Genomic DNA, 15540 nt, shown 5'->3' with positions numbered 1-15540 from the left:
ACCCTATATATCTGTCCTCTTTGCACTATGACATAATTTTTTTTCACAGTTTCTAATTACTATAAGGGAAGGCAGTTACTCGAATTTTCCAGACACAAACTCAGCCATTATGTTTCTGTGCATTATAACGATATTTGATTAACTAGGTTCGTGCCCGTGCGTTGCAACAGGCAACAAAATTTTTATCAATCTATATATATTAAAATAATTCATAATGCAACTTTATAAAACTTCTACAAAATTGAACTACAGTGGTAAAAGTTTACTCAAAGTAATATAGCATGGGTAGCACGACATTGGTGTTAGCAACATGATATATTTTAAGGCTAATTTAGACTTGATAGAACCATTCCGATGCTATGAGTGAACAAAAGTAAACCCAAAACAATATTCTGCCCGTCCGAAAAATATTGCATTCCATGAAATCAAAATATCCATATCCATATAATGGATTAAGAATTCAGCCCTGTTTGGTAGGGCTCCAAAAGGAGCTCCAGCTCCGGCTCCACGCGGAGCCCTGCCAAACGGGGTGCAGCACCGCAGCTCCGGAGAAGGAGCCCCGGAATTGCCGCTCTCTGGAGCAGAACGGAGGAGATAGAGCCACAAAATCATGGCTCCACGCGGCTCCGCGGAGCTCCTGGACCGCCTTGCCCTCCCCAGCGTCTTGGAGGAGGAAGCGCTGTTGGACGCCGGGAGATGGTGGCGCGGGCGGAGGTGGCCGGGAGGCGGCCGCCTGGTGGCGCGGGCAAAGGTGACCGGGAGGCGGCCGCCTGGTGGCACGGGCGAAGGTGACCGGGAGGCGGCCGCGCTGGCGGAGGAGGCCGGAAGGCGGCGGCGCCGGAGGAGGAGGCAGGAGGCAGCGGTGCTGGCGGAGGAGTCGGGAGGCGGCGGCGCGAGTGGAGGCCAGAAGGGCGGCCGGCGGAGGAGGCTGGTGTCGGCGAGGATGCGGGGCGGAGGGAGGAGGCGCAGCGAGGCAGGGGGGTGGGGGCGATTGGATAAGGAGAGGACGGAAAAAAAAAGGAAAGAAAAAGAAAAGGAGAGGAAAAAGAAAAAGAAAGAAAAAGGAAAATGAAAGGAAAAAAAGAAAAGAATAATATATGGAAGGACAATGTGGACATTTCACAACTTCAATCCAATAGGCGGAGCCGTTTTGCCAAACGTTTTTCAAAACAGCTCCAACTCCACCAGAGAAGCCGCTCCACTGGAAGAGCTAGAGCTGGAGCTGTTTTCGGAGGAGCCGGAGCCCTGCCAAACAGGCCCTTCATCTAGACAACATGGCTAAAATCACAGTATCCATAATCTCATAAGCATAGTTTGAATAATTTATCTCATATATCTAATTCAAATGTTTTTTCCTGTGATGCGGGTTAGACACTTCTTAACACAATCAGGAAGTATTTTTCGATATGAGTTTCCATCGAACGCCAGCATGTCAATCACAAAATTCCTCAGTGCTTGTCCATCCTGTAGTTAAGATTGTCATAAGCATCATGTTGTGCTGGACTAAATCATAAACCTAGAAAAACATAATATACTCAGTGCTTGTCCATCCTGTAGTTAAGATTGTCATAAGAATCATGTTGTGCTGGACTAAATCATAAACCTAGAAAAACATAATATACGCACCACACTTATTGGTGTAGTCCTCGCATGCTTCCAGGCAGCCATATATTGCAGAACTATATAGTCAGTCAAACACCTGTGATTAAATGCTCTGTGAATACTCACACAGAACCGGAGGTCCATAAAATGTGTTGGCATAACAGACTTGGAATATTGCAACACTTTATAGTCTTTGTATGCAAGGATACACACACCCATGTTGAAACAACTTGTGGACATTGGTTGATCAATCCTCAATGACATCTGAAGTTCCTTGACAGTTAATGCCATCTTGTAGGGTTTGAAGTTTCGCAACCAAGTTCTCCTATAAATCAATTATTTGTGATGAGACTATTAGTGTCTTATTAGAATGCACATGAAATACTACTAAATTCATGAATGAAATAAGATTAGGATCGTACTCCAAGGTCCCAACATCTTCAATTGACATTATATAATCACATAAAATTTCTGTCAATTCTTCTCTGCTCATTGGCATATCTAGCATGGCAATCAGGAATATGTATTCATCTTGTCCTGATCATTGGCATATCTTGCGTAGGTTTGCCCTGAGATAGCAGCAGTCATTCAATCGAGTGGGTGTGGGTTTTTCTTCACTCTGTCCACACTGGGTAGTTTTAGCCGGGGTATCATTTGACCTCAAGGGAGCCAGAATTCTATCATTTTTCTTCACGGCGATTCTTACTTCTTCCAATACTTCCATCATTTGACCTCAAGGGAGCCAGAATTCTATCATTTTTTTGTATGAGCAAAGCAGAGCCCGAATTTAGAAATCAACAATTAGAATGGGGTGCCATGGCAGAAACGATGCGTCCGCATTATTAGTAGGATTACTCATATTTAAATCCACTGCAGATTACTCAGTCATCAGATGTACACTAATAACTGCTCAACCATTATCACGAAATGGTGCAAACCTGTATCCTTCTCCTTGTTGTGCACATGACACTGCTTCCTCTTATATGCCTCACGCCGCTTCATGTTCTTTTTCTCCCTTTCCTCATCTGTCATCAAGGCAGCACGGGCTCTATCCCGTTCTCTTCTACGCTGACAGGCATTTTCAATTAAACCCGTGTCTGTATCAACAATATTTGCACCTTAGGAGGAGAAAAAACCATGATGCAAATAAACAACAATGGCAATTGAGACAAAAGTGTACTACCTTTAGTATTACTCTTCAGAGGATCCATCTGCTTTCACACTTTCTAGTGATGGGGCGACGGCGTCGTCGGTGAAAGTCCACCGATGCGGGCCAGCAGCGAACAAGCAAAGCAGCCCTCAATCGATTGATATGCCTATAGAATATACATGATTATTAGAAGAAATGAACACATAGGAGATGCAGATTACTCTTCTGAAAGAGATGCAAATCACAATCTCTCTGTCGACTGATATTTGTAACAAAACAAAAAGTAACCAACACAGTCAAGTTCCACTGGCTTGTAACAAACTAATATTTGGAACCCCACAATTGACAGGAATTAGAGCAATTTTTCATAGCTGCAATGTTTTCAAATCGTCTAGTCGGACCTAGTCGCCATGGGACCGATAAGACGACTAGTCGCGATTAATCGTCGACCAGGCCGATTAGTCGAGCCTAGTCGGTCCTAGTCGTCTGCCTAGTCGTCCTATGTGTCCCAGGACCGATATGATATATGTACTACATATTACTTAATAAAAATCAAGCACGAAGGCAACAATGATGGTCGATTTTTCACTTACTTGTGAGAGATGATTTGTGAACTGTCCAGAACTCTGCATTCCTGTCCCATAGTCCATATCCTCGCTGATTTGCTGTTGAATCTGAAATTACAAAGAAAAGAACTGAAGTAAGTAGCAAAAAATAAGCCATATAGTAAGAACATAATAGTAGTACAACAGAAGAGCAAAGAATAAATATATATTTTTAAAAAAGCACATGACTTGATCACTAAATAGGTTCAGTACATAACTACATACTACATAGTTCATAAATTGGTTCACACTTCACACAACAAAAGCTGAAGTGCTCAGCTGTCAGCTCAACACAACACCATTCAAGAGTTCAACAAGTCAACAACAAAATAAGACAGCCATGCATCTAATTAAGCAAATCAGAATTCAATTGGAAGCCTCCGGCCACAGCTATTGCACATCCTCCAGAATCTGCATCCTCCTGATCTTGATCCATTATTGCGTCTGAATCAGATCCATCAAGCTGGTCATTTGCCGCATCTATCATCTCATGATCACTGTCATCTTCTTCAGCAATATCTGTAGCTCGCTGCTTCCTTGGACGCTTCCTCTTCCTAGCATAAGTATGGCAGACAGTAGCAGCAGCACGAGCAGTAGCAGCCCTAGGCAAGCCACGACCCCGTAGAGCTTCAGTTGCCTCACTAGCTACATCCACTTGAGCCCAAGTCAAAGTATTGCCAGCATCATCAGCTGCTGCTCCTGTGTGAACTGGTTCACAATTTTCATCAACCCATTCATTCTCCCATTGAAACTCTTCAAGTAGCAGTGGGTTCGATCTCTTTCCTTTGGAACCGAGTTCTCTAATTTTTTGAAATCTATTTGCCATCTTCCGGTTGTAGCTAACATACACCAACTTGTTCAGCCTTTTGTGCTCTAATCTGTTTCTCTTTTTGGTATGGACCTGCACAAATAAATAATACGAAATCAGAATGGTTTGTGAGGAATATTGCTACAAAACTCCAATTATTAGCAGTATTTACTACTCAGTTACTTACATGAGCAAATGCGCTCCAATTACGCTCACATCCAGATGCTGAACAGCAAAGACTTATGATTCTTTTTGCTAAACTTTGGAGCTCATATGCTAAGCCACCATATGATCCCCACCAAAGAACTGCAATATAAATACAATGCTCAGTGTATTACCAATACCAAAGAAAGTGGAGAAGTAAAGGAACAGAAACTGCAATACAAATAATTATAGAATTACTTACTAGGATTCTTTTTATCTCTATCTCTTATTGCTAATGGCTTTGAGAAGCAATCACCTTCAGACCTTTCGTAATCATCAGCTTGCTTACTAATCTTGGTCTGTTCATTATCATCCAAGACCATCTTCCAGAAAACATCATTGAACATGGACCTTAGCCTTGCAGCTTGTCTCCTGTCATTTTCTCTTATAACAAAGAACTTGCCTGGATTCAAGAATAGGGCTGCACCATACAACTTTTGCTCCATTTGATTTTCCCACCTCTTCTCATAGCACCCCATTACTTCATTAAGTAAACTAGGTTTGTCTTTCAGAGATTCCTTGATGGAGCTCTTTGCAATATCCATTGTTGCCATGATCTCAGGAGCTGCTGGTGTCTCATCTCCATCAGCTATTCTTAAAGCAACAAGGAGTGGCTGAGAAGCTCTTAGGCAATTTTCCACTTTGTTCCAAAATGGCAATGAAAGGGCAATTTTTTGACATTGCTGTCCTTCAGCAGATTTAGACAAGGTGTTAGCCTGCCATTCATCACTAACAAATAAAGTTTTCAGACCATTATTGTGCTGATGCATACTTGCCAATGTGAGATATGAAGTAGCAAAGCGAGTCACAGCTGGCCTTACAAGATCTCCACCTATCTTATCCCTCATAAGATCAAGATGTTGCCCAATTGATTGCTGTGTTGAAATCCTTTATCTCTCCAATGTCCGGCAACATCAAATTCAAGCAATGTGTAGCACAAGGTGTCCAAAACAAATGTGGGATCCTCTCCATTAAAATCCTTCCCGCTGCCTTGAAATTGGCTCCGTTGTCAGTGACTAGCTGCACTACATATTCTTTCCCAACTTTGTCAATTTGGTTCTCCAACAAATCTGCTAACATATTTGCATCTGCTACCTCACTTGAAGCATTCACTGAGCCTAGGAAGAAGGTCCCTGCTGGACTATTGGCAAGAAAGTTGATGAGATGGCGATGGCTTGTATCTGTCCACCCATCCGACATGATTGTGCAACCATATTCTTTCCAAGCCTCCTCATTTTTCTTCCTTAGTTTTGCTGTCCTTTCAACAGCCCTTTCAAGCAACGGACCCCTAATGTCATGGTATGTTGGTGAGCGATACCCATGACCATATTAGCCAATGGACTCAAGCATAATCTCCCAGCTTCTTGAGTTGTTGGCATTGAATGGTATACCATTCTCATAAAAGAAATCAGCAACATGGTCATCAACAATTTGTTTTGCCTCCTTATCTTTCTTTGTGCAATGCTCAAGAGTTGGCTGAGAGGTCTTGGATTTATGTCTTTTTGCTACTACTTCTTCTAGTGTATCACAAAGCATGGAACTTACGGACTTGGAGTACTTCTGTGTCTGTGGCTTTACTGGACCAGAAACCAGGAAGGAACTGATTGCAGTTTGAGCAATTTTAATCTTTGATTGCTTTATTTTTGTCCCAGAACTGGGAACTCTTGCAGGTTGTTGTTCAACTTCACCCGCTTGCTCTTGGGATTCACCACCCTCTTGCCCCTCCTGAGCTTCACCTTGTTCACCTTCATCCAAATTCAGAAGCACAGTCCTTGAGTTCTTCTTCAAGTAAGCATGCATCTCTTTCCTAACCAACTCTGGAGCTTTTGGACATTTCACTGCATCACCAAAACCCCCAGCAAGGTGCTGCTTAAACCTTTTGATTCCTGCAGGGACAACCTTCTTACAAAATATGCATTGCACCATCTCCTTCTTCAGAACATCTGGCCAGAACCCATACTTCCATCCAGGGTCACTAGATCTTGCCTTCCTCTTAGGATCTTGAGCCATCTCTGCAAGATCTGGTGGTAGTGCAGCTATGGCCTTTGCTGCAAGGGATTGGCCATCTGGAGCGGCTGAACAAGCAGTTTCAGCAACTGATGACCTTGTCCCTGTGGCACCTACTTCATTCTCAGGCAGCAACACTTCCACAGCTCTGTGGCGTCGATCCACTTCTGCACATACACATAACACTAAGCAGAGGAGAGAAAGAAGCTAGAAGAATAGCAAGCAAGAGGGGAAGCGGAAGAATAGCAAGTAGAGCACAGAGCAGAGCAGGGGAGGGGAGGGGAAGCCGAAGAATAGCAAGCAGAGCACAGAGCAGAGCACAGTAGAGCACAGAGCAGAGCAGGGGAGGGGAAGCGGAAAAGTAGCAAGCAGAACACTTACCGTCGGAGGAAGAGGAGCTCATCTTGCACGCTGGTGGTGGCAGCCTTGGGGGAGCCGGAGCCGGAGGTGGAGCAAAGGAACGCCGGTGCCCAAGGCCTGGCGGAGCCGGAGGTGGAGGCGGAGGCTAGGCGGAGCAGAGGCGGAGGCAGAGGCGGAGGCGAGGCGGAGCGGAGCCGGAGCCGCTGGCAGCAGCGCGATTTGGGCGGGGCGGCGGGCGTCGGGATGGATGGTGGAGGGTAGACTGCTGGGGAGCTGTTATACCTCTATACCTAAAACCTAATGGGCCACCTCTCCAGCCCACCACCGGCCCAAGCCCATAACGCAAAACAGCCCAGGAAAAGTTCATGTCTGATCGGTTTTTCACATGAACGGTGTGACTAATCGCGACTAGTCGACGACTAGTCGACGACTAGTCGGACGACTAGAAAACTAGTCGCTCCAACCTAATCGGTGCCCCTTATCGAGGTCCATGGACCGATAAGCCTGACTAATCGCGACTAAGCGATTAGTCGGACGACTAGATAACATGGCATAGCTAATGGGCATCTAAAGCAAAAATCAAAGCATAACAGCATTTCTGACCAACCATACCTGTAAGGCCAGTGGCCAGCGCTCCGATGTACTTACTGATTGGGAATAGGTGCACCCCTCTAGTGTAATCCAGCAACTTATCCTGCACGCACAAGTCAGGTTCATTATGTTGGTCTACACTACTACAAAAATTGATTAACCGAGGCGCTTTGAAAAGTTCTCGGAGGCGGGCACATTAAAAAACCGCCTCTTTTTAGTAGTACTAGGTGTATGCCCGTGCATTGCTACGGGAGGAAATAATTTTTTTTGCAAAGTAAATCATGAATAAAAATGCTAGTACGGGATAAAACGAATTTTCTTTGCAGAGTAGTCCTTGGAAGCAAGACATATAAGACTGAACAATAGTTGACTTCAGTCATAGTGCTGCATAATTCTTATATGTAACAATAAAGTATGATTATAAAACTTACAGTTCAAGGCAATATATGGATAAGTAATAAAAGCAGGCTTATCATGATGGTCACCATATATGGCAAACGATACAGATCCATGGTTTGTTTGTATATGTTCCTGAAGCAAGAGGAAATTGTAATAATTCAGAGACTCCTGAAACGGCTCAGTCTGATAGATGGACATGCTCACTGACACGGCTCCCTACGCCCGTCCAAAAGTTGTAATAATTCAGAGACTCCTGAAACGTAGGAAACCCCGGTAAGTTTTACTCAGGAGACCATTACAGTGCGCCGTATCTCGGGTCCTGCTTGTCGTCCAGTCTGCGATGGGTTTGAGCTCATCAGATTTGTTGGTTTTTAATTGATCTGGTGCAGATGAGATTGCCAAGCTCTTCCCCAACCCGTTTGGCCAGCCTCCGGTTGTCGCTGGTGCTGTCGGCCGAGCCCGCGGTCACAAGGCCGCTCAAGGTCGGTGTCGTGCAGGGTTTAGCATTCAGTGCCTGCATACATCAGGGAACACACATCAAACATGATGCTTCAAAACTAAGTGTAGGAGGTGGTTGAAGGCGTGAACAGAGGCGGACCTGGCGACCGGGAGCAATTCGTCGAACAGCTTGACGGCGTCGTCGAGGCCGAGGCTTCCCGAGCGGACGCGGCCGGCGATGGCTCGCTCCAGCTCCAAGCATCGGTCGCGCGCGGCACTCACACGGCGGGACATGCCGACGGGACCCGGCACGGCTAGCGGCACGGCTAGCGGCTCGATCGGTGGAGGGCGGTGGAGCGCGTGCTACAGCTTGGAGTGGGCGGTGGAACGAATACAGTGCAGTCTAGATAAACCCCTAGAGAGGAGTTTTGGTTCCATACGCAAATGGCTTCACGGGAAGTTCAATGTGAATCCAAAGACTCATTTGCTTACGGTTCATACCATGACTTCCTGGGAAACAAATGGGGATTTCTAGGAGTTGACGCTTATAAGTAGTACGGAAGAATGGAAACATTACATGCACGCAGCTCTTCAAAGAGGGTGGCCTCTCGCAATGGTAATTCAGATTCACCAGAAGGTCGGTGATTTAGGTGACGGATCAACACACAGAACATATGACTGGAATGAAGAGTTGGAATATGATAAAAAAAAGAAGAGAATGTACAAACTCAAGAACCGGAACCAGAAGCACAAGGTTTAGCAGATGAAGGCGAGCGGATACCTAGAATTGTGGAGGATATAGAGAAAGAAGACCAGGATGCACAAATAATGGAGCAATGTGGGGACTCATCGGACGATGAGCGCTTCCCAGTGCTAGGTGAATGGCGTGAAGAGGGTTTTGGGAATCCAGTGGTACAAGATATTAAATGTCCGGAATTTGAATACAGAGTGAGTGAGGTCATACAAGGAGCAAAGTATCGTAACATTGAAGATGTGAAGGATGCTGTGAAGGTCTGGGCTGTATCTCTGAGGAATGAATTCAGAGTGTTGAAGTCTAGCAGCAAAGAATACGAGGTGAGGTGTGCAGATAGAGACTGTACATGACGAGTGCATGCCTACAAGGGGAAGTTCAAAACACACTGGGAATGTTCAATTGTTAAACCACATACTTGTAGATTGACAGGTGTTGTGGGACATCACCGTAATATCACATCTACTTTCGTGGACAAGAAGATGTATGGGGTGATTCTTGACAAAATGATTACTAGCCTGCATTGATAATTAGGGACATTGAACAGAATTTCCAATATGTGATCAGCTATGCAAAGGCTTGGCGGACAAAACAAAAAGTGTTTGAGATGCGGTTTGGCACTTATGAGGCTTCATATGACAACCTACCTCGTATGCTTGAAGCAATTGTGCACAGAAATCCTGAAAATGCTTTTGATATATACAGTGTACCGAGCTTGTCAGGGGGACCAAGCATTTTGCTGCGAGCTTTCTTCTGCATTGGTGCATGTGTGAGGGCCTTCATTTACTCTCATCTTGTTCTGTGTATTGACGGCACTTTCCTGATAGGGAAATATAAGGGAACAATATTGACGACGATCGGAATTGATTGCAACAAGCAGATAGTTCTCATCGCCTTTGCCTTTGTTGAGAATGAGAACACAGAAAGCTGGTACTATTTTCTTGAATGTATGAAGAATCACATTGTTGCTAGATGGCCTAATGTTTGTCTTATCAGTGATAGGCATGCGTGTATCTTTGCAGCTATAAGGCAGATCCAAGAAGGTAGTCCATTTTCACCTCCTATATGGCTAGATGTTGTCAGTAGGTGGTGTGTGAGGCATAAGGCTGCTAACTTTTATGAGCGGTTCAAGAATAAGGATCTAATGAATTTGTTCGAGCTGCTAAACCATTTACACAGTGGATTGATGGTGCACCTAAAGAGAAGTGGTCACTTCTGTATGACGGATGGGAGACGTTACGGGATCGAGACAACCAACCATGCTGAGTGTTACAATATGATAATGAGTCGTGTTCGTGGATTTCCTCTTGTGTTATAGATCATGTCATGTCATGAACATCATATGTTATAGATCATGTCATGAAATCATCTAGGTCGTCATCCCAGTTGACAGATGGTGGTGCTGCAGGTGGTGTAGCATGACTTGACGAACCTCTCGACTTTCCCTTTCTCTCTTTTCTGGTTTTAGGTTCATGTACAGGGGGACAAACATCATGTGTTGGGGGCATGAAGTCATCCATATCGTCATCCCAGTTAATACAAATTGGTGCTTGAGGTGTTGCAGTATTACTTGACGAACCTCTTACCTTTCTCTTACCTCTTACCTTACATTTCACTATCCAAAACATAATTCTATTTTAATTTATAATTAATTTAGAAACAAGTCTGTAATAAACTGAAATTTTAATACTGAATTGAAATTTTAATACTATAGCATTAATTAAATTAAATTATTTTACAATATTAATAGATTCATACGTAACTTACCTGCAGATTACAAGTGCGGAATCCGGCAGGACTTCGCTGTTGCAACTCCCTCCCTCACTCCACGTCTATCTTTTTTCCCTCTATGGATGTTATTTGCTGCAAATGCAGGTGGGGGCGTCAGCTTTTATATTGGGGGAGCCTGCCGCCCCTCTACCGGGCGGTCAGCTTGCCTGCCGCCCCTCCACCGGGCGGTAGGGGCCTCTATACGATAGCACTTAAATTTTAATTACATATAGATCCCTACCGCCCGGCAGGGGCGGCAGCGGGGGCCTCGCTGCCGCCCCCTGCCGGGCGGTAGGGGTATAAAACTGTAAATTATGAAACTAAAAATATATTTCTGTAAAAAACGTTTTTAAAAAATATAAAAATAAAAAAGGCTGAAGGCTGCCAGGAGGAACGGAAACAGAGATGGCCCATGGGCGTGAATGGTAGCGGCCACAGCCCACAGTTGGTGTGTCTGCCTTCGCCCTTCGGCCCTTTGTTTTGTAATATTTATTTTTTGAAAGTAAATAAAGATTTCAAATTTCTAAATGACGCTCGGATGATGTTGTTTTAAGATGTAGACAACGTGCGTGATGAAATTCGTTTTGACACTTCCTCAGGACACCAAGAATGTCGAAGAAATATGGGGTCACTGTTTAGAACAAATCCACATAATTTGACAAGAAAAAGGGGGTAAACAGTTCCTGAACTAGGAGGGGGGCCACTTTTTAGAACAGATCCTCCTGGTGGAGGCTCGGAGCAATGATCTAGCGTCTACGATTTGTTGGTTGGTTAGCTTTAGCGTGCTCGGTTGTGACATTTGTTTTGCCTAATGCGGTCCCATTACAGCCGAGCCAGGCAATTTCGAGCAATAAAATATGCGTTACCAATATAAATGGTTATGGTTCACTCTTGAATAGGACATGAATAAACTATAATTCACTCTTGAATAGTAATATATAGAAATAATAGGGAGGTACTTGTTCCATGATTCCCCTATGGGCGCGCCTTATCTTCGTCTTGAATCGCACAGCTCGCGGCAGCGGTGGCTCCATCCACGTTAGGGGTGGTAAACTGCCTTAGATTTTGACCTAGAAAATTTAAGGATTGACACTAAAAGGGCCGAACTCTAATTTTATATAATTTTAAGCTAAAAAATTTAAAGGCCGTACTGGACTGTGAAGAGACCACTATGATCATGATCCATTACCACCCCTACCTCCACTCATTGGCAGTGACAACCACCGCTAATAAACAGTTACATGCAGCTATGTCCCAAAACCCAACCCCCCCCCCCCCCCCCCCCCCCCGGGTGTGGCCTGACCTGAACCTAATTGGAATGAGAATACTCTGATTGGGTGAAACATGCATGACCAATTCTGTATTCGGCATTGCTGTGTGGTTCACCTAGATACAATAGCACTGTTGCATGAAAGAGTGTATGCGTGTGTATTAAAGGAGGCAAGATTCAAGAAGCAGTGGTAGGTCCATTTTTGTGAGGAAATTATCTTCTTTTTTTAAGAAAGGGTAGGCGCATATTTAAATGAACTAACAAGTCAATTCTTGTATCCTTCTGCTTCTCAAGTTTTTTAATGGAATGGCATCGTCTAGTGTGAGAAAAGAGGCTGCTTTCAGTATCAGTTGATCCAAGAATTCCACTCATGTGGTGAAACAGTGAATCAGTGATCATAAAAGTGTCCACTATTGACGTCAGACAAGTCATGCCCATCAGCCCATCTCCTCATAGAACATTTCATACACTTTGAATCTCTAACTAGAACATTCGGCGCGCGATGCGCGCCCTACTGTTTGAACAATCAAATATAAATAACCATAAGACAAAAAAGTGATAATTAAAATATATGCATAGTATAAGATGAATTCAATACGAAACCACCACATCCGGTAGCAAGCACATCATCAACATGTTAACATCATCTAGCCAGATTGATTGAGAAGCATCGAAGCCAACTCTGAGCTGATCCCTTGCATGTGTTGCAAGACACCAAAAGGATTTGATTGTGCCCTTGGAATTGATGACATATTTACAGATTCAATTTGTAGCCCAGGAACTGTGATTGGAAAAGTAAGATTGTTTCAGCTTGCTGCTTGATCCTAAAGAATGAAAACCTGGATAATGGTAGAGAAGAGATGTACCTCCATAACTGGTAGCCACCATAGCCGCTTCTAATTCAACTGAGAAGAGAAAACTAGAGGATTACCAGAGGATTTTCTGGGGTTTTAATATCCCGTAGGCTAACTCTTTCAGGTCCTCCATACCCATGTTCATCCCATTCTACCTGCAAGTTGCGCCATTTTGAGTTCGGCGGTCACATCAGTTCATAGTCGCTAACTCCGGCAGTTGTACCGGTGCATCTGCAATATAGAACAATTTTACTTGAAATTGTCATGGCATAGAGCTATTGACTATACAATAAACTGAAATATGAGTCTACAATTATAACTTAAATGCCATAGTATGTTATAGTCAATCTAAAATCATATTTTTAGAGGATAGAACACACAGGACATCACTTTTATGATAGACAACAAAGAGTATGATGTTGAGACCATAGATGAGATCCATCGGATGCTGAATAGGGTAGATGCCACGGTCAAGAAGCTAACCGATACAGAGAGCATGGAACGGAGCTAGCGGTCTAGTTAGGATTCATCAAATGTGCAGAATAGCGTATTTTAAAACCAGACATAAAAATTAAAACATGCAACATAAGGGAGAACATTAGCAATTGTACGGGTGGTTCTCTTCTATGTGGGTAGCCAGGGTGGTGCGGGCAATACCCAGCAACTGCAGATTTCTCAGACCCTTCATGTATCCTTGTGTCAAGAAGCGGTCCATCAGTCCAATCCCATGAACATGGTAATTGGCTGCAACTTCATGAGGTGCGAATGCTGCCATTGCAAGGGAAAGAGTCATTCTTTGCAAGTGAACTTTAATTTTGGAAGAACAGAAATGAAGGAGCATAAAATGTTCGTGTCAAACTTTTGAGTAGTGACACAGTAGTAAAGTCCAACGAAAACATTCGTAATGCTTAATTTCAAGAAACCTTCAGATGGAAAATGGTGATGGCAATGCTTTCAGGAGTTCTCTGAATCTCAAACAAATAAATACCAAGTGCATAAAAAAGCTCAAATTCATGGGGATGCATATGAAATAAAGGGCATATTCAGAGTTAGAGATAGACAATTGCATTTAGAGAGCGCAGGTTCAGGCATCCTAATTGCTACAATATGTCTAAAAAAAATACAATATATAATCCCAGACATGGAAGCAACATGCCAATGAAATGATGTTTTAGATGCCAAATGGGAACTACAGAGAATTTTTTTTTTGTGTGCAACTTAACAAGTAATGTATGTCCTCTTGAGATTTTTTTTTTTGAGCAACTCAACCAGCTATTTCTTTCTTCAACTTCAAGCAGCCCATGTTAGACATAGCAGTTCTATGGGACAAGGACAATTTGGTTGCAAAAATGAGTGCTCAAACTAAGTCAGTACAGGCATGTTACTCAATGACAAAAAGCTACAAGGTCACTCCTGAACCCTGATATCTCAATAGCTTCGCCATTTTCAAATCCACTCATCAATTAATGGTAAACTAACAAATAACATTTAGATAGTAGATAATTTGGCCAGTACAAAATACGAAATGGAACCAGATAGTCATCAATTAAAAAACATTTACACAACAAAGCAGCTTCTTATGCAATTATGCAGTTACATGCTTGGTGAACACTGGAAACAAATTCTAGACCATTAGGTCTGACAACAAAACAATAAACCAACAGAGGATCTAGAGTCAGTATTGTATGCCACCAGTACAATGCAGTCATAAGCCTATATGGCTTCTACAAATGCAACAAATTGGTTACGCACAAAGACGAATATAGTATACACTGACCTCAATGATAAGCCTATGTAGCTTCTACAAATGCAACAAATTGGTTACGCACATAGCAGAATGTAGTATACACTGACGGACTGACCTCGATGATCCAGTTCACCATGACGTCACGTTGCTCCATGAGGAGAGGGCCGTCGCTACTGGGTGCAGCCGTACACCTCAGATAAGTCGCGTGCAACCGCCGGAACCGCTCGTAGCTCTCCTCATCGTCCAAGTTCTCGAACCACCTCCCCTGACACAAGCATTCCCATCACATCAATTACCAGTTTAACAGATCGATTACAGCACTGATCAATCCAATTCCTAACAAATTTGACAGAAATCCCGTGGAAACCCACTCACCGCCAGGAGATCGAGAGCAGCATTGTTGACGGCGCGAGCTTTGGGGTGCACGCAGGGGACGAACTGCTTGGCGAAGTCGAGGAAGAGGGACAAGGCCCGCATCGCAGCCGCCGTCTTCGGTCACCGGCCTGAGACTTCACTACGCCCAGCGCCCCCACGCGACAGGGCCAGCACAGCCAGCAGCAGGACCTGTGGCCAGCCCGCACGACTGCCACCGCCGGTCGTTGCTCTGCTCGCCGACCCCTCACCGGCGCCCGCGGCCATGGGCAGAGCAGCAGCCGCACCGGGGCCGGAGTAGGCTCCATCAGCGCTGGTGCCGGCCACCGTCCCGGCTCCGTGCTTCGGGCCGCGGCCGCCGAGCCTGAGCTCCTGCAGCCCGGCGGCGAGCCCCGCGCGTAGCCGCGGCGTGGCCGGTCGGCACACGCCCTTTCCCTTCTCCCTCCGAGCCGCGCCCCGCGCTAGATCTGGATCCCGCAGGAGCGAGCGGCGGCAGCAGCGGGGAGAGGCGACGGAGGCAGGCTGAGAGCGTGAAGGGGAGGGGAGGCGGCGACGGGGAGAAGGCGAGCGAGGGAGGGAGAGGGCGGCAGCCGAAGCAGGCGAGGGAGGGAG

General features: G+C 44.8%; 1 protein-coding gene and 3 long non-coding RNA genes across 8 annotated transcripts; all 4 read right to left on the bottom strand.

Moving 5' to 3' along the window:
- Positions 1 to 1275: 1275 nt before the first annotated feature.
- On the bottom strand, positions 1276 to 2917 carry LOC120700921. 3 transcript variants are annotated; one of them, XR_005685965.1, is made up of 5 exons: positions 2786 to 2917; positions 2541 to 2699; positions 2025 to 2472; positions 1627 to 1927; positions 1276 to 1464 (listed from the first exon to the last, which is right to left on the bottom strand). It is a non-coding gene; the product is annotated as an uncharacterized LOC120700921 (long non-coding RNA). The 3 variants fall into 3 exon arrangements; XR_005685964.1 differs by having other exon boundaries at positions 1276 to 1551; positions 2025 to 2699; XR_005685963.1 differs by having other exon boundaries at positions 2025 to 2699.
- Positions 2918 to 3524: 607 nt separating this feature from the next.
- LOC120700900 lies at positions 3525 to 7254 on the bottom strand. 2 transcript variants are annotated; one of them, XM_039985106.1, is made up of 4 exons: positions 6758 to 7254; positions 4572 to 6543; positions 4353 to 4471; positions 3525 to 4258 (listed from the first exon to the last, which is right to left on the bottom strand). In XM_039985106.1, exons 2-4 carry the CDS (start codon positions 5215 to 5217, stop codon positions 3704 to 3706), a joined length of 1320 nt encoding a protein of 439 aa, XP_039841040.1. In that variant the 5' UTR covers positions 5218 to 6543; positions 6758 to 7254; the 3' UTR covers positions 3525 to 3703. The 2 variants fall into 2 exon arrangements, with proteins under 2 accessions (XP_039841040.1, XP_039841036.1); XM_039985102.1 differs by having other exon boundaries at positions 4572 to 7254.
- A 106-nt stretch (positions 7255 to 7360) lies between these two features.
- LOC120700912 lies at positions 7361 to 8835 on the bottom strand. Of its 2 annotated transcripts, XR_005685962.1 has the most exons (3): positions 8325 to 8487; positions 7759 to 8240; positions 7361 to 7430 (listed from the first exon to the last, which is right to left on the bottom strand). It is a non-coding gene; the product is annotated as an uncharacterized LOC120700912 (long non-coding RNA). The 2 variants fall into 2 exon arrangements; XR_005685961.1 differs by lacking the exon at positions 7361 to 7430 and having other exon boundaries at positions 7678 to 8240; positions 8325 to 8835.
- Positions 8836 to 12347: 3512 nt separating this feature from the next.
- LOC120700893 lies at positions 12348 to 15523 on the bottom strand. Its single transcript, XR_005685959.1, has 5 exons — positions 14932 to 15523; positions 14672 to 14821; positions 13467 to 13577; positions 12822 to 13040; positions 12348 to 12736 (listed from the first exon to the last, which is right to left on the bottom strand). It is a non-coding gene; the product is annotated as an uncharacterized LOC120700893 (long non-coding RNA).
- Between the last annotated feature and the right edge of the window lie 17 nt (positions 15524 to 15540).

This window comes from Panicum virgatum, chromosome 1K (assembly GCF_016808335.1).
Source record: "Panicum virgatum strain AP13 chromosome 1K, P.virgatum_v5, whole genome shotgun sequence".
Lineage (NCBI taxonomy): Eukaryota > Viridiplantae > Streptophyta > Magnoliopsida > Poales > Poaceae > Panicum > Panicum virgatum.
Note: the sequence above shows the minus strand (reverse complement) of the source record. Positions and strands in the feature narration are given on the sequence as shown.

Bases quoted from the DNA above. Each gene is read 5' to 3' on its own strand.
- LOC120700900 (XM_039985102.1), bottom strand. From the start codon at position 5,217: ATGAGGGATAAGATAGGTGGAGATCTTGTAAGGCCAGCTGTGACTCGC. The intron at 4,472-4,571 runs GTAAGTAATTCT...TTTATATTGCAG, and splicing joins TAGAGATAAAAAGAATCCTA to TTCTTTGGTGGGGATCATAT. The intron at 4,259-4,352 runs GTAAGTAACTGA...TTATTTGTGCAG, and splicing joins ATTGGAGCGCATTTGCTCAT to GTCCATACCAAAAAGAGAAA.